At 37.0% G+C, this 22,747-nt stretch overlaps 1 protein-coding gene across 1 annotated transcript in view; it reads left to right on the forward strand.

Moving 5' to 3' along the window:
* Positions 1-903: 903 nt before the first annotated feature.
* The window catches only part of LOC132332073 (dynein axonemal heavy chain 5-like), a 154,739-nt gene continuing 132,895 nt past the window's right edge, over positions 904-22,747 (forward strand). The window contains exons 1-19 of the mRNA XM_059856007.1: positions 904-1,470; positions 4,120-4,220; positions 5,691-5,879; positions 5,999-6,073; positions 8,393-8,479; positions 9,575-9,646; positions 10,218-10,319; positions 11,241-11,427; positions 12,136-12,301; positions 12,413-12,506; positions 13,635-13,733; positions 15,048-15,229; positions 16,990-17,109; positions 17,798-17,999; positions 19,476-19,571; positions 20,297-20,470; positions 20,563-20,652; positions 21,101-21,256; positions 22,226-22,365. Coding sequence (XP_059711990.1) covers positions 1,308-1,470; positions 4,120-4,220; positions 5,691-5,879; positions 5,999-6,073; positions 8,393-8,479; positions 9,575-9,646; positions 10,218-10,319; positions 11,241-11,427; positions 12,136-12,301; positions 12,413-12,506; positions 13,635-13,733; positions 15,048-15,229; positions 16,990-17,109; positions 17,798-17,999; positions 19,476-19,571; positions 20,297-20,470; positions 20,563-20,652; positions 21,101-21,256; positions 22,226-22,365 — 2,495 coding nt within the window. The 5' untranslated portion in view covers positions 904-1,307. The remainder of the gene's footprint in view (positions 1,471-4,119; positions 4,221-5,690; positions 5,880-5,998; positions 6,074-8,392; positions 8,480-9,574; positions 9,647-10,217; positions 10,320-11,240; positions 11,428-12,135; positions 12,302-12,412; positions 12,507-13,634; positions 13,734-15,047; positions 15,230-16,989; positions 17,110-17,797; positions 18,000-19,475; positions 19,572-20,296; positions 20,471-20,562; positions 20,653-21,100; positions 21,257-22,225; positions 22,366-22,747) is intronic.

The following is a 22,747-nucleotide window of genomic DNA, read 5'->3' on the forward strand; positions in this document are numbered from 1 at the left end:
AAAGAAAGCACCCGGAGTGGTTTCTTCACGGGATGAGTTGTTAAGTGTTGGAATGGGTTGCCAAAGGAAGGTGATGGAGTCACCGTCCCTGGAGGTGTTCAGGACATGACTGGATGCGGCTCCGTGCCATGGTCTGCTTGACATATGCTGTGTTGGGTCAACCTGGGTGGACGCGATGACCTCAGAGGTCTTTTCCAGCCTAACAGATTCCGTAATGGAAATGGATAAGCTGCACTTCACGCGGTGCCTTCAGATCCGTGTGGAAGCTGCCTTTCGCGGCAGAGGAGAAGGGGAGCTCCTCACTCGGGCCGCGCTGGGGCTGTCTCCTCACGCCTTGCCCAGAGCCCAGGGGCGGCAGAGAAGGGGAGCTCCTCACTCGGCCCGCGGTGGGGCTCTCTCCTCACGCCTTGCCCAGTGCCCAGGGGCGGCAGAGGAGAAGGGGAGCTCCTCATCCGGCCCGCGGTGGGGCTCTCTCCTCACGCCTTGCCCAGAGCCCAGGGGCGGCAGAGAAGGGCAGCTCCTCACTCGGGCAGCGGTGGGGCTCTCTCCTCACACCTTGCCCAGAGCCCAGGGCGCTGCCGTGCAGCCCGGGACGTGTCGGCAGCGTGCTGTGGCCGCCGGGATGCAGCTCTCACCACGACCTCCCCTGGCTCGACACCTCACAATCGCTGAGGCTCAGGGAAGCTGCGTGCTCAAGGTTTAATTTATACGTGAGAGAAAACTACTTTTTCGCTTTTTAAAAGACAGGTAGTTAAGAAATGAGCACCGGCTTGCTGAATCCAGTGGGAAATGGGGCCAGGCGAGGTGCCTGGTGGGGGCTGGGTTGCCCGCTGGGTTTGTGTAGAGGTTGCCATAGCAGCTGCCAGCCGCTCCAAGGGCCCAGGAGAGACCGCAGGAGTAAAAGCCTGCTTGGGATTCAGCAGGTGCGGCAGCCGGATCTCGGTGCCCTGCACTTCTCGGCGGGACCTGCGCCTGCAGGAGCTTCCCAAGGAGTTTAACCTGTGCCCCAACGCGTGAGTTCCCACCTGCGGCAGTCTGACTGGAGAAAAACTGTAGTTTTGCAATTAGAAATAAAGTTCTGGTAACAGGCACCCTAAAGAAGATTTTATAATTTCGAAAACGCTTAGATCTTCTCTTTTTAAATCACCGACTGAAAGTAGAGGTATTTTTCCCCCCTTTCCTTGCTAGTCTATCATATTGATGCTGTAACAGGCATAAAAATACTGAAGGTGTCTTTATTACAATGTTACGCTGTGCAGTCATTTTCTGTATTGTTGATTTAGGTTGATTTTTCTGGGGTGGTGCAGATGGAGGAGACTGTGGGAGGTGAAACCGAGTTGTGGGGACAAGACGAGCCCAGTTCCTCTCATGGTCACTCTGCACAGCAGGAATCAGAGCAACTGAGAGCAGCACAACTTTCTTCTAAACCTCATATTGATCTCTGTCCACCCCTCATTGCTATAAAAAAAGGTAAGGGAAAAAATAATAAGTACTTAATATCAGCTTTTTATGGGAAAGAAAAAATCCAGGAAGAAAATGAGAAACCAATTATTAAGTAGAGTGTTTAAGTTTATATATACTGGGTGGGTATGTGCTATTCTGAATCTGCCAGTGTAGGGACTGTGTGTCCTGAATGTGCAGTTTTCAGTTTTATAAATAAATATGTACATATAAATAAATAAATGCATATATATATATATATATACACACACATATATATATGTCTCTTCAGAGTCATCCACAGTGCAACTCTGACACCATAGCAGAATTCTTACTGTTGAATCATAGTAACATGATTCAGACCATTTTTAAAAAATTAAATGAGTAGTAGTCCATAATATAGTGTACTTTACATTATGACACATAATATGGTATTTTTTTCTGGAATACTTTACCAGAGGGAATAGATTAAATTAGTTGGTTCAAAGTCACTGACCTTGTGGAAGAGGATCATGCTAGATAGTACGGAATAAATAAATATTCATGGCAACTGGGAGAGGGGTGTGAGGCCTGGAGGAAAGTTAGAAGGGCGAAAAGGAGAACTATAGGCTAGTTGGCCTCACCTCAGTCCCTGGGAAGGTGGTAGAGCAGCTAATCCTGGATGCCGTTTCCAGGCACATGAAGGACAAGAATGTGACTGGGAGTAATCAGTATGCATTTAGCAAGGGAAGAAGTGTGAACCACCTCATTTCCTTTTGAAATTAAATGACTGGTTTGGTAGGTGAGGGGAGTGCAGTGACTATGGTCTGTCTTTTCTTCAGTAAGGCTTTTGACCTTCACCTGTTGAGAATTTTTTGTTGTTCCCCTTGAGGTGGGTTAGCTACACATTTGTGCTGAAATACAGAAAAAAAAAAATAAACAATGCTTTGGACAATCTTTAAACCATAACTGATTCTACAGGAAATCTGAAAAGATGCTTCTTGAAGCAATTCCTTATATACACTTGCACCAGCACCAGTCTTTTGAGCATCAGCATGGAGCACCTCAGCCCAGCCTTGGGTCCATCCCCCAGCACCAACTCTGCTGCCCAAGGGTGGATTCTGAGCCAGGTGTTCCAGGATGGCTACAAGAAAAAGCTGTGGCTGTTTCTTACCACCAAGGGAAACTATACTCCCTTACAAGGGATTGTTGTGCCTCTGGTATTCCTTCCTGCTTCCAGCCAGTTAACCCCTTCTGCCGCTGGACCTTCTTGCTCTCTGTGCCAGATCATTCCTGGGTTACAAAGTACCACTGAAGAGCAGTTACAATGTAAATTTCCCCTTTGCTCCTGCAATATCCTCACAGAGAAGCTATGGAAGCGTGGGCTGTCAGAGCAGAAAGTGATGTGGATTGAAAACATTGAACTGACAAGCTCTGAGGGTGCTGATCAGCAGCACAAAGTCTGGCTAAAGAAGGTAGCAGTGTACTCTGGGGGTACAGTCCTGTTCAACATCTTCATTAATGATCTGGATGATGGGGCAGAGGGTACCCTCAGCAAGGTTGCTGATAACACATAAAAGGGAGGGTTGGCCAACGAATCAGAGGGTTGTGCTGCCATCCAGGGGAGCCTAGAGAGCCTGGAGAAAATTCCTGCACCTGGGGATAAACAAGTCCTTGCAACAATACTAGCTGAGGGCTGAGCAGCTGGAAAACAGATTGACAGGAAAGAGCCTGAGATTCCCAGTGGACATCAAGTTGAACATGAGCCAAGAATGGCTCTTGTGGCAAAGGGGGCTGATGATACCATGGGATGGATAAGGAGTATTGCCAGAAGGTTAAGGGGGATGATCCATCCTCTCCAGTCAATACTGGTGAGGCCTCACCTGGAGTAGGGTGTCCAGTTTTAGGCTTCCAGGTACAAGAGAGACATGGTTTTACTGGATAGAATCCAGTGAAGGGCCATGAAAATGATGAAGGCAGTAGAGCACCTCTCCTACAGAGAAAGGGTAAGAGCTGGGTCTGAATGGGATCTTCTCTATGCATGTAAATACCTGAAGGGACCGTGTAAAGATGAGGTGTACAGAAGAGAGAGTCAAGCTGTTCTCCACGATGTCCAGTGATGGGACCAGAGGCAATAAATGGTGGAAACTGAAGCACAGGAGGTTCTTTCTGAACATCAGGAAACACTGTGAAGGTGACCAAGCACTGGTGCAGATTGCCCAGGGAGGTTATGGAGTCTCCATCCTTGGAGATACTCAAAAGCCATATGGAAACTGGCCTGGACAACTGGCTTTAAGTAAGCTTGAGCAGTATCCCTTCCAATCCCAACCATTCTATGACCCTGTATATAATGCATATTAATCAGGTGAAAAGAGATACAATTTGATAGAAAATTTATATGTAAATCAGTGCTATTAAAATTCAAGTTTTAGTCACAATCTTATTATTTATATAAAATAGATTAAACAGTAATTCGAGGAAGTTTGGTGAGCTGCTCATAATCATTACTGCATGCTCCACTGGAGATCCTATTTGCTGCCAATGATGGGATGTAAATATCATTTTTTGAGAAATAAAATGGTCTCATTTTCCCCAGTATGAGAAGATGTTAGCTAGCAAATATGAAGACACAATACTGCAGGTCTTTTAAATGCATTTGTTGTACTTGAATAATTAGAACTTGTAATTTCTTTTAACTAGAGACAGAAAGCAAGTATCATAGACATGGAGGGAACCTGAAGACACGGAGCAGTGAGCTAGGATCTGCTGTCACAGGATCATCTCTGACTACTGTTCTTCCGGCAAGTGTTTTTGTTCTAAAACAGGTGGTGACTCAGCTACCTTTTGTCTGCTAAATGTTCTTCTATACAGATTTTTCTTTAAGTCTTCATTGACAAAAGCTTTTCTAATATTGAAGCATGCTGATTTCCTCCAGTCTCTGTTAATTGCAAGGAAAAATAAACAGTGAACCACTTAAAAGTGTCTACAGTGTTAGGGTACTGACTTTCTGTCCTCATAATTTATGTTGCTTGTATTTTGCATTCTTTGACATATTTTTTTTTATCATCCACTGGTTAATACCCTTCCTTTGCCATGATGAAAATGAATGTTGTTTGAGAATACTTGAATAAGGTCATACTGCATTGGGGAAGGCATATGCAAAAAAAGAGATCCAGTTGTTGACATGGAAACCAGAGATGGTAAAAGACTGACATAGTTGAATTGGGAACTACGAGGTGAATCACAATTAGCTTTTAGAGATATCAAAAGGGTACTGACCCACAACTACAGGTATTCAGATATTGTCACTGTCTCCTGGTGTCTAAGAGGTTCAGGTAAAGAGTAGGTGAAAAACATCCATTCAGAGTCTGTGGTAATACCAAATGGTAGGAAGCAAAGGTACAAATTGGCCAGCTTTCTTGTATTTTAATCCAAGAGTAGGGTTGATTAATTACAATCCCAATTAGTGTAGAGTACTGGGAAGTGATATAATTTATCTTTTTTTTCTCTCTAGTAAAAACTGTAAGGTACAGAGACACTTCAGACATTTACAAACCCCAGATACTCATGTCAGTGGGAGCTGTGTGTAGAGGGAAATGATCTGTGTGGTTACTTATTTACCCAAATCCTTAATCTTCTGAAGCTATACGGAAAACTTTCTGCTGACTTAAAAATGTTAGTCACCATATCTGTTTTCAGTCTTGTTCACACTGACAGGAAGATTTTGAAAATTATTTTCTTACATAAATCTCCCTCTTTATAATTGTGCTGCTACCTTTATATGATCTGTAAATTAATCATCAAATGTATATTTATTCCTGCGGTGACTGATTTTATAGTGATTTGGTTTATTTATTTCCTTTAGGGTAATAACTTGATACTATATATTAAAATGCTGGCAGTGTAGAGATCGATCCCAAATCTGGAATATGGACATGCAGAAGCTTGGAACCTGGATTCACAAAGCTGAGATTTGAATGAGAACTGTTATAGTGCTAAATTTGTATTGTGAACTTAGCATGGATCAAAATTTGGTTCTGACATCCTGTAGTTTTAGATATGTAGTTTTCATAGCAGCTTTATACTGAGAAATAATTCTGGCCTAGCAAGTTAGTTATTACAGTTCTTTTCCCTGTACATTCCTTACATGTAATTTTTTAATGTTCCTGCTTGATATGTAGTTTATGAAACCAGCTTAAAGATTAACAATATAAAATAAAATCTTTAGGTGAGGAAAAATAATCTTTCTATAACAAACTTCTATTTTGTAGTCCACTGTTAAGAAAAGTAAAGTACTTTCCAGTGAAAGCAGAAAAGAACTAGCCAAGCAAGCCAAAGAAACCAAAGAGGAGAGAAGAGCTCAGATAGATGGAAGACACAGGTATTTGATATCAAGATTGGCAGATGGGATAGACTTGAGTGAGCAGCAAGTGGAGGAGACTATTATTTCTGATGACAAGGTAAATACTGATTAAATCGTTATTACAAGAAATATTTCCAAAATTTTCAGTGATTTGAAGCTATCTCGCAATTATCTACAATTGTATGTATTTTTTAAATTTTTTTATTTTTTTTTTAGTTTCAACTAATAGAACAATTCTTTGCCCCTAGTGGACCTAAAAAGTTGCTCTTCTTTTACCAAGATGTATTGCAGGTATGTTTCCATTCTTGCTTCTGCAAAAACAATTTGCATTTTCAAAAAAATAAATCACATGACTTGCAGAATTCAAAAAATCTTATTGGAACTTTTGTTTTGCTATTTATGCCAGTGTGGAAAGAATTTGGATCTCACTGTTTAAATACTTCCATCTTGGCTTACATGGAAATTGCAGGATGCCTTGTGGTGTAGTTTGACACTGTTCTTGTTTTCACAAAAGAAAACTTTAAAATTGCCAAGTAGAGTAAAAATTCAGATTTCAAAAGTGATAAAGATAATTGAGACAAAGTGTTCATGGTATCCAGAGTTTAAAATACTAGATTAGCTAGCATAAGTGTTATAGGAATGGGGGAGCTGTCTGTATAAGAACCAGTTTATTTTTTTTTGGTTTGAACTGCACCAACTCCACTATTGATAAAGCACTCATTCAAGAGGGTGAAAAATTATGCAAACTCCTTCTAAATTAAGGTGGCATCATGTTCAGATCTGTCCCATTCTGCAGAAGACAAGTTTGGAAAACTGTGACTAGAAATAAGGCAGTTGCGGTCCCTAAGTTGTATTTTTCACCCTTTAAGTTTTGAGAAGAAGCCTCTGCATAAAGACAAATAATTTGTTCAGCTGCCACTGAGTATGTGATATCAGAAGGTGCCAAGTGACCTTGGCATTGTCTAACTCTTGTGGGCTTCCAGAACTGCAGAAGTCCTTCATCAGTCCTTTCAGACTGTGCCAGTGAGGAGCCATGGTAGAGAAAGCTAATTCACCCTGTGGTGGTATTTTGGGCTCGTTGAAGAGAAAAACTCCTCACTGATAACTCTTGATCATCAGTTAAATGCAGAATGAATTACAGAATCATTATAACCTAGATAAATTAAAAGAACTTTTCAGTGTTACTGGGATTGCTTAGAGATTTTGCAAAGCACAGAATGAGCTCTGCTGTCAAAACAGTTTAATCAGTTTTTTGTTACACTGGGACTAGGCATGCACATTTCTGGGATGAATGTCTTGTTCTCTGACTTAAATCAAGATGAAACTAAAAATCTTGACATTATTTTACTTAACTGACAAATCAGGAATAAATGTCTAGCCTGGGTTAAATGAAACGTTTCATTGCTGCATTTAATTTTGTTTTATTTTGACCCTTTTAACCATTTAAAAAAAAATTGTGAGAGTTCTGATTCAGAAGCAGCATAGCAAAAAAGTGTTTCTCATGGAAAGTATAAATGCCATCTCTAACATCTTCCACCACATTCTGATGAGTGAAGAGATCTCACTAATTTGACTGTTATGTCAACAATTTGATTTCAAGCACATTGGAGAATTGGAGTTTATTCAAGGCAGTATTAGATGTTCTTGCCCTGTTGTTCATGGAAACAAAATACTGAGCAGGGCAGACTATTGGCCTGACTAGTAGGCATGACCTTACCAAGATTTATCAAAGATCCTTTCTTTGCTGCTGCTCATCTCTCCATCTCTCTTTTTCACCATCTTAGATGCATGATGTTCACTTGAAACCACCTGCAGGGGTCAGCAGATGCTGGTTTGGGGTGGAAGTGAGGAGCCACCCCTGTATATCACACATCTCATGTTGAGTCTAGTAGGAGCTGAACACTTGACTTCCTAGAAAGAAGGCTCTCCTCAACTTTAAAGATAAATATACCTGCAAGCTTGTCCCACATCTTTTTCTGTCACATTCTTCCAAGTTTCAATAGGTTATTTTCCAAGATACATGACAAATATTTAGAGGGAAGCCGATCTTTATTAGGTTTAGGCTTTATTGTTGCTTCAAAGAGAAGAGGTTAAAGATACGTGTCAGTGGAGAGGGACCAGTGGCAGCAAGGCTTCCCTGAGAGGAAGTTTTTCTGTGATGTCTGGTTAAAGAAATGGGCCGAAAGATAAATTTCTTTGCATTGTTGACAAAATCTAGCTGATGGCATTGCTTGAGAGTCCCATTCACAATTACATTTTGACTTTGCAGGCCATGCATATGATTGTTTCTGTGAGACATTCAGTTTGTTTTCATAGAGGAAGTTTCAGTAGGAATCACTTCAGATTTAATTTTGTTTTCTTTTCTGAGACATTTCCCCCTTCTTGTTTTTGTTTTTTGTTGTTGTTGTTGTTTTCCTGAAATAATGCGTTTGTGAAACTGTATACAGGCAAAGCTTATTCTCCAGAGAATGCAAACCTCATGATTTCTATCTGGGAATTACAAACTGAATCAAAATGGACTTAGTTATAATTCAAATATTGAAATGAAGGAAGTATTTGTATGATATAGTTTTTACTTTATTAACCTTTTATTTGTATTTTAATTGCTAGCAAAAGTCGAATGCATCATTGAGGCCAGATGGGTCAACAAACAATTTGCCTCAGAAGAATTTATTTATTACCATGGGTTCCACAGAGGTATGGTTGAAAAAAATCTTTAGATGACATTTAAAAAGTAAAGTATTGAAAAGGCTTAACAGTTCTGCAGTGTTATACAATTTTTGTAATCCTTGGATAGATATTTAAGTTCTTATAATGCAGGGTCTCCCAGCATTTCTTGAGCGGAGGTTGGCCTTCATCAATAAAGAAGCAGTGATTTCACTATCTGAGAGGAGAGCAGGTCAAATAAATCCTGGTTAAAAAATTGCAGATCCTAACAATTTTTTAATGACGGCATGTTAAGTGTTTTCCAGGGCTTGTGCACTTCTAGTTTAAAAGTGCAGTTCTTCAGTGGTTTTCTATGCCATTTCATATAATAACACTGCACATTACTCAAAAAATACCTTTAATAAATCCTTTCTTCCATTCAAATTCTTATAATAACCTCCTCCCTGTAATATCTAAGCATTAGTCAACAGCATATTCAGAGTCGTCAATAATATTTTTGATTAATTTTGACTTTTTCCATCTCTTTTGGGGAAAATTGGCTCCGCATTTACAATGGTCTTTGAATATGGCCTGGTGATGCTTTGGTTTTCATTTTCGTTGTTATTGTTGTTGTTTCTTGTCAGCCCCAAAGAGCTTATGTTAACATTGTAAGGCTAGAAAAGACATAGCAGAAGAATTCTTTCTGGTTTTCAGGGGAAAAGTGAGTTTCATTCCTCCGCCAATTGGACCAACTAGAATGGATTTTCAAATTTGATGCAGTTGAGTTTTTATTAGTTTTGTTATTAGATTTAATGGACGAATAAACAAAATAAGCCTCTTTCAACTACAATAACAAGAAATAGCCTAGCTCACAAGCTCTCCCTGAACTGCATTTTCTTAGTGGAGGTACAACACTGAACCAGTCTGTGCAAAAGGGCATTTTTGGCATTCTTGTGCCAGGGACAAAACAGTATTTAATTTGAGAAGGACAGATTTTCAAATATACTGCAAACAGTTTCACTATCTCTTTTAGTAATTGATTTTTTACAGGTTTTTTCCAGCACATTTTTAGGGTAGGTAAATTTTTAAGTAAAATATTGTATACTTGTATTCTTTTTAACTGTATGCATTTGGTCCTATTTTCAGGACTTTACAGGAACTTGTGCATTTTTCCTAAGAACATCAGATGAAGTTATAACTGCATCAAATGTCTCTCAGGTGAGAGCAAACTCATGCAGTATTCACATGTTCATATTTTCTCAGACCTTTATTCATGCACTTGGAGTCAGAAAAAAAAGGAAATGCTTTCATGAAAATGTCTACTTGTATCATTAGAAGAAGTTCTTTTTCATAAGTGTAAGCATTTGTGATAAAGTGAAATTCTCATGATTTATAAATTAGCTACTGCGGTATTATTAAACCCCAAGATTCTAATTAATAAAAGTCATTATTAATTAGTCATTAAAATATAAATTTTAATGACAATAGGGAATAATGACCTAAAGTGAAATATTTTAAGTAATGAGCCTTAATTATTGAAATGCTGCACTTAAACTCTTTTAGACTTTTAAAATAGAGATAAGTTTTGAAACTAACATAAGGTTTCCCAGCCTCTCGTGGTTTGTTGTGTACAAAAAAGTACTGTAACAGCCTTTTCTGACTGTCAGAGATGCTCATGTTACATAGCTATGGATTGTGAATGTGTCTGCCATGTATCTAAATTTCACTCAAACAGTGTAATGCTACAGAAGTCGACATACATTGTGCTAATTTTTGTTTCTTCCCAAAGGAGGTGAATTTTGGCATGTTTGACTGTACTAATGGAAATATCCTTCAGGGCCTGGAATTCTTCTTGTCCCAGATCATGATACCGGCACTGAAATCCCAACAGGTAATCAAACAATCAGTCTTTTTTTTCTCAAGAACACATGCAAGTAAGGCATGTGGCTGCTGCAATTCTGTTTGTGCATCTGTTGGACCTAGAACAGAGGATATAAGAAGATAAAGGTCTAATATAAGCTTAAATGAGAGTAATGCAATTTGTACATATACAAATGTTTGAAATTCATGTATCTACTGTTTATTTTCTAGCAATAGTGCCAGCTTTAATTATTATGACAAGGGTGAATATAACACAGCAAGCATATCAAGTTAAAGCTGCGCTGACTTTATGAAAACTAGATAAAACCTGGATTGTAAGAAGTGTCAAGTCTTGGCAGCACAAGTGATCAGTCCATGACTTTATTCTGGAGCATGGACAGCATGAACAGTTTTATATTCAGAATATCCAGCTTCTCTGAGTTGTCCTCCTTCTGTGGCACTTGTAAAGCATCAGTTTGTTCAGGTGCCTCTGGAAGCACATGTTCAGAGCTGGCAAGTAGAAAGAAGCTCACTGTCCGCTGAGAATGATGGTCTTGTATGCTGCCACCATACACTGTCATTTTCTCTCCCCAGGAGCAGAAAGGGACTCTAGAGTCTGTTTTCTCTGTTCAGAAGGAGAAAAATAAAACTAAACAAAATACAATCCAGTGCAAAATCAGTGACAACTGACTTCAGAGTCAAGTCAGAGTGAAGTCAGACACTTTTATTTCTTTGAGCCTCTTGCTTGTCTGTTTCTTCTTGTCTTACCAAGTAATTAAATCAATGCACGCTTTAAAGTATCGATGAGTATATTTTAAAGGTTATGTTGATAAATCTTTATACACTGCCATGAATAAGAAATAGTTTTCTAATAAAAAATACCTTTTGTGGTAAAAAAAAAAGAAAGCATGACCCTCACTTTTTTGGTTTTTGCATAAATCAAAATAATCAGAACTGGGGAGCTGCGAAAGAAGGCTTGAAGAACAGCCAGATACAAGAGTTTCTGTATGCAGTGGATAAATTTGTGGGTACTTTGTCATCATCTAGACAGAATATAGAAGATAAAATTCAGCTCACAAAAATGGATATTGATGTTTATGTCAGAAACTTACAGAACCCATCTGACTACATAACTGCAGGTGAGTAATTCCAACACCAAAGCAAACAAAATGATGCTGTTTATAAAATTAATATTATAAGTAAAAATTTACTTTGAAGAATTAATTAATTTTCCCTGAGCTGTTTACATTTTTCTGCTTACTCTTGCCAGGTTTGTGATTAATTATAAGACCATCAATCATTTGCCCATACTTTAGTTCACAGATCTTAAAGAATTAGGTAGTTGCATGATATATCATGCAAGCAGTTGTCTGAATCCTTCCCAGTTTACTAGCCTAATAGTTGCTGAGTGAATCCATATACTAGTGTGTGTACTATTCACTTTCTTTGATACTGAGAAAATCCTATCCAATGTTGGCAGACTCTGTGACTAAAACCACCTGTATTTATAAAAAAAATTACTTATTTACATATATGTTTTTGTAAGAAACAGAGTAGTTATGTCTCTTTCAACAATAGATTTCTACCATTTCTTATTAACTCACTGTATTTCTAACTGTTTCCATTGTAAAGGATATGCAATAGTAACAGAGTAGGTAGACACAAAGTATTATCTGTGTGCATCCTGTTGTTACAGTCTTAATATTTTCCTGCTGATTGGTGATTCAAATATACAGAGTTTACATAGTCTCAGATTATGTCTGGCAAGAGCACTTATTTTCTGTAGTTTAAATTTCTGTATTTATTTCTTAATGCTTATAAAACTGTCCAATTCTATGATTTTAAAGGCACTAACAGAGAGGTCACTGAGAAACTTGAAGAAGTGGTCATGATTTGGACCAAACAGATTCAACAAGTTTTAGTGGAGAGTGAACAAATTAGAAGAGAAGCTGATGATGTTGGTCCATCTGCAGAGCTGGAACACTGGAAGTCAAGAATGTCATCATTTAACAGGTGAAATTCCTGCATTATTTCTTACAGCGTCTTAAAAAAAAAGATTTAAAAAAAATAAGTGTAAATTTTTATTCCAGAGAGACAGTACTAAGTATGTTTCTTTCTTCAAAGCCTTTTAGATGAGATCAAGAGTTCAAGAGTAAAGAAAATTATAAGTATTCTTCAGGCAGCAAGATCAAAGACATTACAACAGTGGAAGGAACTGGTAATTACTACTTTCTAATTAGAATTTTAAATTATTACAGTACTGTATTTGTAATATATAGAGAACTGAACACAATGCTAAAAATAGAAATAGCTTTGAGTGTTTATGCTGGTTTTACACTGTGGTTTATTATCCATTTGTTGGAACATATAGCATCAGTGATCCTGAAATTAAATAGATAACTTGAAAAGAAGTCAGTGCTTTTGTAATGTGTCTTTTAGTAATGTTATAAATGAAAAAGTTTGTGCAAAAGTAAAACAGCACAGCAGTACAACATTTTTCTGTCTCTGGCAAGCTGAACCCTGTGCAGGCCAGCTGTAAAAGTCTGAAAGGCCTTCATAATGCTTTTAGAATTGTTGAGAGCAGACTTCCAGTGACATAACTACTCCTTCATATAAGTGGATACCTGTAATATAAACTTACCAGGCACAATTGTGGGCAAGCCAGAAAATAAGCTGTAGATCATATACAGTCAATGAGACACCCCCACCCCCAGTCTTCTATTGCTTAAGAAAGTATTCTATTGTTTTAAGAATAGAGCAGGCAAAGATTTTGATTTTGTGATTACCATATTTGCAGACTTTTATGATAAATAGAATTTGGATAAAAGAAAGTGTCTGTAGAGAGCCAGTACAAGCCGAGGATGATGAACTGCATTTCTTTCTTCCTATGAACTAGCCCTCTACATGGTGAATAGTTCCACTGACATGAACATAAGGCATTAGTTGTGAACTCCTTGTCCCTCACAAGTGTTTATTAAATAACATTGGGAAGCACTGTGGTAACATTTCAGGGATCTTGTCTGAGTTCTGTAAAATGATTCCTGTGCTGAAACCATTCAAAAATCTAAGTTGGATCCATGAGAAGGAAAAAGCTTTGGAGGTATAAGTAAGGACTTCCTGTAAACCACATCCAAGATGTTGCTGACTTTGGAAGATCTTACCAATTTTTGCATGTAGAAGCAGTTATTTCTCATGTGACAAATAAATAGCGTATTTGAAAGCACTTTTGTGGCAAAGTGTTTGCAAGATTTAATCATAGCCTTGTGTGCTGTAAAAGAGAAAGAACCTGTTCAGAAAATTTTCACAGTACTAATTCTATTCCATTCTTTTTTTCTCATCCATTCAGGATCGTAGGATAACAATTGCTGCCAATGAAGCTAAGGACAATGTGAGATATTTATATACTTTGGATAAATTTTTTGGTCCACTTGCCCATGCTTCACCTGTAAGTACTGTAAAGGCACTTATTGTGAAATTCAAGAAAGAAAGGAAGGGGCTTTTGCTGCTGTAAAAAAGCTATTTTTCCTTTTAATATTAAACTATTTCACTTAATTATTTGTGGACAGCTTAACTCCTTAGGCATTAGTTAATTGAGCCTACTGATCTTAAGTTAACCAGATAATAATAATAATACCTTTTTTTTTTAAAGTAGTTATCATTCCAGAAGATAATTGAAGGATATGAAAAAACTAAGCATCAGATTGTGTGTTTTTCTTAACCCAGTAATGAGCTGAATTGCCTTTGTGAGCTTGGGTCTCACATATGGCAGCTCTTCTGTCTGCATGCTTTAGTTAGGAATTACTTGTGATTGTTTTATTGCAAAAGCCATAAAATTATCTTAAATCTTGGGTGGAGCTGAAATTGGTCAGCTTCCACTTATTTTACAGGTTATAGCTCTTTCTCTTGTAGGGTGCACAGTCAGTAAAATTTATTTTCATAACCATATGGATCTCAGAGTTCATTTTTTTAACGTGAGAACATGATACAAACACCAGACAAAAATGTGTAAGCTTGCATAGTTCAGAGCATTTGCATATAATCCAGTTGGTAACAATTTTTCTAAATAATATCTTCAAAGCTTGAGCTCTTTTGAATCCATTCTGCTATTTTACACTGCACTTTTGCAAATATTCACTGCTCTGCCATATTGGACCTGACTTTGAGACACCTTTGTCGTACTTTTTTTATTCTTTTCTAGACCAGTCTCTTGTTCTGGGTTCGCAGTGTATCTGGCTTGCATGCATTTCTCTGAAATATTTCTGTGGGACAGAAAACTCTATCGTTCAGTGTCCAGAAAAAGTGAGATTATTTTTGTCTTGCCTCACCCTTCTGGATTTCACTTCTGTACAAATCTAAACAAAATGAGCAAATGCCAACTTTCTTGTTGTCCTTCCTAGAGAAATCCAGCTCTTTTCCAGCAGTGTATGACCTCTTTTCCTCAGATAGTGTATTCCTCTGCAAAGCAGATTACAGCATCTTCTTATACTGGAGGCTATGGCCAAGCAGAGTAGAGCCTCTGGTTTTCCTGTTGAAAATCCCAATCTGTAAAAGACCTAGTCACTTATTTATTGCTCTTTTCCCATGTCTTGGTCAAGGTGTGATAGGTCCCCACAAGTGAATTGGATGGTTCATTTCGTAATGAAAAAACCACAAGAAGATGTTGGTCCACTGATAAACATATTCCCAGAGAAGTCACACTTTTCATTGTATTAATTTCTGGAAATTCAGATTTCTGTCTTTCCCATTTTTTTTTTAATAGGTAACAGTGATGGAACACATTCCCAGTTTAATGAACACTGTCTTTATGATCTACTGTACATCACCATACTACAACACGTCAGAGCACATGACATCCCTGTTTCTTAAAATCACCAATCAAATGATTAACACATGCAAGACCTATCTATGTGAAGGGGTTTCAAAAATCTGGGACCTGGACAGGTGATAGAATTTTAATAATTTCATCTTCTGTTGATGAAGTAAAATTACATATTAATCATCAAGATTGTTAATGGGTAAATTTAAGTAGCCCTTTGTCCTCTTACTAGTCACGGATTCCTATCTTAATTTTAAGCTGGTAACTACTAATTCTGTGTAGAATTAAGTACTCTGCAAAAACTAATTTACGATGTCTTTTGAAAAAAACTGTTCTTGGAAACTCTGTAATGTATACTGGTATACAACACTTGATATATTGTCCACATGGATTTTTTTAGACCAAAACAGACTTAAGAAATTGGAACTGGGAGCTAAAATACTTTAAAAAAAAGCTCCAAGGACAGACTGGAAAAGTTCCATCCAAGATTTATATTTTGCTGTTACTGGACATGAAAGTCAGTTTGAGGAAGGGAACAATATATATAGCAGGACCAAAATCACAACTCAGCTGTATTGTGGGACATTTCAGGGAAGGGATGAGTTAGCTGCTCTACAGCTACTTGTACAAGTGCTACACTCAGTGGAAATGGAAGCACAGAGGTGTTTGGTTGAAACTTATTAATTGGGTGGTGAATGCTGATGTCACTGGCAGAACAAGTGTAGCTGAAGGATTACAAGTGCAGGTAACGTAGGAAGAGCACATACTGTTAGAGCAGGTCAATTATTTTCATGCAAAGAAAGAAGGAGGAAACCACAGAGAGATGTTAAGATGAACATGACATCTGAAGTTGTCAACTAGGAAATTAATAATTGGAATAATCTTTTGGAATAGTCTAACTGGAGTAAGTTTAAGGGTATTGACATGAAAAGGAAAAGGTGTTACAAGCTTCATCAAAGCAGATAGTCAGGATGTCTCTGCTTAAATTCCAGCCAAGTTAAAGTGACACTGAGGTAACAGGCTAGGAGACATAAAAGTAAATCTAACAATTTTGATTCCTGATATATTTTAGTGAAGATAAAGGGAATTTTTCAGAAATTACCTGTAGTCAATTAAGTACTGGTTATGTTTATTCTAAAAAATAATGTAAGTAAAAGAAGAATACTTTTTTTTTTGTTTATTATAGCTGAATTTATTTTAGGGACATTTTTCTCATTTATTTAATCTGCTATCCCTGCAGAAGTTTGTCCCAGTTAATGGTTTCAGCCTATAAATTTGAGTATAATTTAAATCCCCAGTAATCTTTTGGAAGATGAAAGACAAAGCCAAAGTGGAGGAACAGCTCTGGGCAAATGGCTTATGGCTGTTTTCCATGCTTCATCTGTGTATCTCATGTGGCACCTCAGGGTTAATGAACAATTGTGTGTAAGATGAAACTATCTGTGCCCTTAGGAACTAAGCTCTTCCTGGTGTATCTTTTTAAAGAAACAGGACTCTCCTCATCCTTATTTTTGAGTGGAAAAATACTTCTTCAGTCTTGTCTACTTAGGGAAAAAACCCCAAAGAAACAAACAAAGGTAAACCAGTCATACTCAGATGAGGAATGTGCATCTGCACAAGATGAGGAACTTGCAAACTGCAAGCATTTGGTAGCCAGCATTAACCTGGACAACAAAACCCAAAATAAAAGTATCCAATCTAAATAACACGTTCAATTCAAAACCTTTTCACTCAAAACTATCATATTTTGAGTGTTTTTCATGTAGTGTATAATTTTGTGTTCTTATTTTGCAAAGTTGCGCACTTGACTAAAATACTTTATTTATATTTATACTCTTTTGAAGACCTTAGGATGATTTTCTGTCTTCTGTATTTTCCTCCTCAGGCAAGAATTGCTAAAGAGGATACAACAGTGCATTTTTCTCAAAGAAAAGTACCAAGCATCTTTTCGGAAAATTAGGGAAGAGCTAAAGGAAAATCCAAGTGACAGACAGTTTGATATCAGGTAAATAACTTGCTCCAATATTGAATCATATTAATGAGTACAATTTATAAATGAGATATAATTATATCTGCTGGCTAAAAGAAAAGCGAAATATTAAATTAAAATTAAGTACTTTTTATAATCAGAAGATGACCTTGCAGAGTGGGTTTTTTATTTTTATTCAGGAATAAACCAGGTTTTTGCCAGTCACTTGTTTATTCAGCACTTGTCCAATGAGACTTCAGGGGAATTTAGTCATTTATTAATTGAGTACAAATTTATATGCATTGTATGAAATACTAAAAAATTTGAATCATGAATATAGGTGAAAACACTCTCAGGGAGCTTTGAGCTGGGTTCTCTGTCACAGTGCCAAGGAGTGTTTTACCTGTATTGACACTTAAATCATGGGGCATTTCTTGGTATGGTGCATTCACATTTTCTTCTCCTGCAAATATTTTATTTGAAAGAGTTACTCCTGTAAAATGTGGTAAGGGCTTTTAATTGACATGTAAGGATTAAGCAACTTTTTGGTTTATATAGGTGAGATTAAAAATTTTTTTGTTGATATGTAATCATTACAGTATGGTTTTTTTTTTTTTGGGGTGTGAAACTCGGTAGCAGCTGTGGTAGAATATATGTGGGTTAAATAAAAAATCTGTTGCAAAGAGATTTTCATAGAAATAAATCCCTCTTTTCTTATTGTTAGTGAAAACTACATATTTGGAAAATTTGAGACCTTCTGTAAACGTTTGGAGAAAATTTCAGATATAAGCAATACTATGGAAAGCCTTTTAGAGCTCCAGCATATAAAAATAGAAGGCATTGACAAGATCACTATTCAATACCAGAGCATTGCTACAAATACAAAATCCAAACAGTATGATGTTCTGGACCATAGGAAAAAAGAGGTATTTACATTCAGCACTTATGTGACAATCACTCTGCTAATTCTGTGCTTTTCACTGGAGTTATGCAAAGAATGTTGAATATTATAAAAATGCATATATTATTTTGCAGCAACAATAATACAAATACTCTCACATCTTTTAATACAATTTGAAAGTGTTAGGATAACTTTGTTTGTTACTTCAAATGCTTTTGTTAACTTTGTGTGAACTAGGTTTTGTGTGATACATAATTCTACAAACTAATTTTCCTAAGACTGATTGATTGTTTTGAGATGCAAATATTTTTTAGTGAAAACTAATTTAGGTAAGTTATCACACCAAATACAGTTTGTCTAATTGTAAATGTTACTCAGTATTATTAAAGATAGTAGTAATGCCACTTTTATAGCAAAGTTAGTACAGGAACATAATTGCTCATTTTAGAGGGAGAAGGGCATGATATCACTCCCAGTGCCAAACAGAATGATAAAAACTAAAATGGCTTTTCAAATGCTCCAGTCTCATGGTTTAATCCTGTACGTTCTGGAAATGAGCAGCTTTTCTTGAGCTATAGCCTGCTTGTTTTGCAGAGTTATGGCCCTCACGATAGAAGTTCTAGAAGTGTTGACTTAATCTCCTGCCTTCCTGAACTAAAGTTTGCCACTGTCACTAACTTCCCTTTAAGCATTAACCTCGAGAGTGCTTTTGGCTTTCTTCTGATTTTGATGGCTTGTCTTTCTCTAATACTTGCTGTGTGTTTCTCTAATACTTCCTGCGTGGCTCCTTTCTGAAAGAGGGAATTTGCTACTCACTGGAATTTGGAGGGGTTGACAAATGGCATGACTTCTCTACACCTAAATGTTTGGAGCAATATCTATTATGTACTCTCTTCCCAAGCTTGTGCAGTTCTCTCTTTGGGAGAAGTTTATATTGAACTTTTTTTGTTAGGCCTTCAGTATTTTGGACTCTTAGGAAAAAATTGTTACAGATAAATGCTCAAATTACTTGTGGGAGCTGTCAAATTTGGTAACAACCTCCATTAGTCTGCAAGGTACTGTAGAGAGCCTGCCAGTTTGCTTGCCTTCAGTGAGTTTCATACCTGGACAGTGAGCTGAGCACTCTCCTGTGGCAGGGCTGCAAGTAGCTGGTGAGTGTGCTTTGCTCTCTCTGAAGTTATGAGTTTTCTTTGGCCTACCTGTGTTCCTCTGTGCTCCTTTGTGTTCATGGAGATTAGGCTTTAATAATTTAACCTGGCACTGCTTATGCTTTGTTTGCTTAGCTTGGAGTGTAAATGCATTTGCTGCTGGTGTTGTCCCTATTCTTTTTAATGCAGTGCTGAACACATGCACTGGGTAGATAAAACAGATTCCTGAAAAGTTTCACAGGAAGAATTTTTTTTTAATAAAATGAAAGCAGCTGTATAGAAGAATTTTTTTTTTTAATATAAAATGAAAGCAGCATTATAGATGATTTTTTTTTCTTTTGCTTTTATTCTAGTTTGAAAAGGATTACCTTGAATTTAAGAACCAAATTGCAGCATTGTATGAATCTATACAGGAATTTGTGGATTCCTGGTTTGAGAAGACCTTGACTGTAAGTAAGGTACCGAATGCAAACCCCTGCTTCTGGCGCTCGGAAGGGCTGAGTACCCATAGCTCCTGCTGAACTCCTTCTTTACTGACAGTGTTCTGTACTGTGCTGGTGGCTGCCTGAGATGATGTTGGAGGACATCAAACCTATTACAAATGTTCTAGAAGTTGCTTACAGAAGTGCTGTAAAGGAATATTCATTCTTACTTTGGGCCGAGTGTACGTTCCATGTTTCCATGCCAATTTTATAGCTCCATATTTTGAAGTTTGTTTTCTTTCTTCATCCTGGTGTTTCCTGTTGCATTTCTAATTTATTCCTGTTTCACTGGCAGGAGTAATGAAATAATGTCTGCCATCTGTTTCCTTAATGTCAGTATTGTTCAATGGCTCTCATATCCTGATCAGATATGAGATGTTAATGAAGTGTGAATAAAGATATAGGTGTTCTACCACAACTGTTTGCTGAAAAAAAGGAGAGAGGATTTGAGAGTCAGAAAAACCCCAAACTGTAGTGATAACAGTTTCTTGGTTTCATGGTAAGTATGTCCTGTGTGGGACAAAATATGGAAGTAAAATTCACAAACTTGTCTGGATGGATTTTTCGTTATTTCTTAGAAAACTACTTACAAATTTACATAGCATATTCTAAATTAATAAAATACTTACTTTATGGACAATGACTTTCTGAACTGTTGTCTTCTGAAGTAAATGCTCCATCTTCCTTTTTAGACTGAACAGATGCTGGGATTTCTGATGAAACTTGAAATAATAGGGGAAAATAATATTGATCTAAATGAGAAGTATACCATTGTTCTTCAACAGTACAGCCAAGACTTAGAGTTTATTCAAAAACTCTATCAGAAGGAAAAGGAAAATCCACCTATACCACGTAATATACCACCAGTAAGAATGAAGTAAATGAGAGGGAAAAATGTCTTTATTTCTTGAGTGTTTCAAGTTAATGAAAATCTAACCTCATATCTTCTGTTTTTTAGGTAACGGGGAAGATTATGTGGGCCCAGCAGTTATTCAGAAAAATTGACCATCCAATGATGTTCCTTAAAAAGAAAACCACACTTTTGAAGGTTGGAAATTAGCAGAGGAGGATTTATCCTAATCTTTCAAGGATGTTATTAACAGAAAGACAATTTACTTATATACTTCTACACTCACTATTCTAGCAGCTTGTATCTAAGCTCATCCAACAGTGGGATCATTTGTATACCTTTCTCAGTTGGCCATTAGTGCCTTGTATATGTCATAATATAGACTTTGTTCTGTGAAAAAGATTGGGAGGAAAAATCAGGAAAAGAGTTATGTTGCTTAGAGCAATTCAATAATAATTGAATTCCTAAATATATTGCTATGTTTCTGTCTTATCTTGTCTCTAAAACAGCATAATTTAGAGATTTCTATTTCTTTTGTTTTCCTGTGGTGGAGAGGAAAAGCCTCGTGGAGGGCCTTTCTACTGTGTTAGACTCATTGAATTGTTGAAGTGGTGCTTTTTCTTTTTTTTCCACCCCTAAATTGCAGACAACAGAAATGAAAAAAGTTATCAAGAACTACAATAAAATGGCTGCTGTTCTTTTGGAATTTGAGCTTATTTATCATAGGGCCTGGTGCAGGTTTGCTGACCAGGCTAGGAATGCTCTGTGTGCTTCCTTACTTGTCAGGCACCCAGAAACCAAGGTAAATATGATCTATTATTTGTATTACTGTTAAATGGTTTAGTATTACACATGCTACTTAATAATATCATGGATAGACAAGAAAGCATTGAAGTAACCTTAACCTAAATAGGGCTAAAAAATGAGCTACTTGAGTTGAAATATTTTTTCCTATTTGTGTATATTTATGATATGTCTCATAATGATTCTTATTCATAAGATTTCTGTCTTATTCAGGATATAAAAGAGGCAGTACTCAGCAAATACATTTCTACTACTGACTTATCTACATTCTTTAGCTATTGTTTCCTTGTACATTTTCTATGTTAACCAAAATTTTAGTCAAGGAAGGAATTTTTTGTTGGGTCATGGTCTTTTCTGGAGTGATCAATGTCACTGTGTTGAATATATTGCAATAATTCATTAATTTGCTTTCAAAATTGATTGCTGAGGCAGAAAATTTAACCATTCTTACTTCATAGTTTTTTTCCCTGCTGTTGTGCAGAGAAATTATGGTTAAAATGCGGCATTTTTTGTTCTAATGATTCCATAATGGACTGCTAGAACACAGTTTTCAAATTTATGCTGCACCTTAAAAAACTCTTAAAAGCATCTCTAGTGCCCTCAAAAGTGCAGAGGTTAACCTTCACAATATTTCTTCCTAGTTACTGATGGAGAATCTGAGATAAAAAGGAAATTAACTTCCAGAGAATGTAGCTGCAGAACTAGAATTAAACCTGGGAAGTCCTGGGAGCCAAGAGGTTAGGGCACAGTGAAGGAGTCACAAGAAATTGAAATCAGTGTGAGGTATTGATTGATTAATACTTTGGGAAACCCATATATTTCTAGAGGAAGCTGAAGAAGAAATAAATATTTTAAAAATCCTTTCCAGTCATTTACATGTCTTTATATGATCCAGTTACATCACACTACATGTAAGTACCAAAGTAGTGTCTTATTTTCTATTTCTTTTTTTCACTGCTACATGAAGGAATTATTTGTAAACTTAGACCCCATGGTCCTGGAAGTACTTTATGAGACAAAATACCTGAGAAAAATGCATTTTGAAGTTCCAGATGTTGTCCTTGGCTTGTGTGCAGATGAAGAACAGATTAAAAGACATCAAAGGGAGTGAGTGAACACTTTTTGGATTTGTTTCTCATCTGCAAATGGGAACCCCTACTTTTGAATCTGTTGCACATATTGCTTTTGGTTTATTATAATTTTTATCTTTGATGGAGTTTAATTGAATTTTAATTGCTTTCCCCTGTATTTCCATATTAACATGCAGTTTTTCCTATTTAGAGACATATCTCGTTACTTGGAAACGCCTACATGTTTTTGTTTTGTTACTTCAACAGCTGCTTTCTAAGTGGAGCTCCTAGGTACTGCTATTATTATTGTTAGAGTGCATCTGTGCACTCTAATATAGCAATTACACTCCAAAATGTTACACTTAGCATCAGAAGTTTTTCTTTTTCCTTTTAGAAAAATAAGCTGGAATTAACCACTT

The sequence above is a fragment of the Haemorhous mexicanus genome, chromosome 1 (assembly GCF_027477595.1).
Source record: "Haemorhous mexicanus isolate bHaeMex1 chromosome 1, bHaeMex1.pri, whole genome shotgun sequence".
Taxonomy (NCBI): domain Eukaryota; kingdom Metazoa; phylum Chordata; class Aves; order Passeriformes; family Fringillidae; genus Haemorhous; species Haemorhous mexicanus.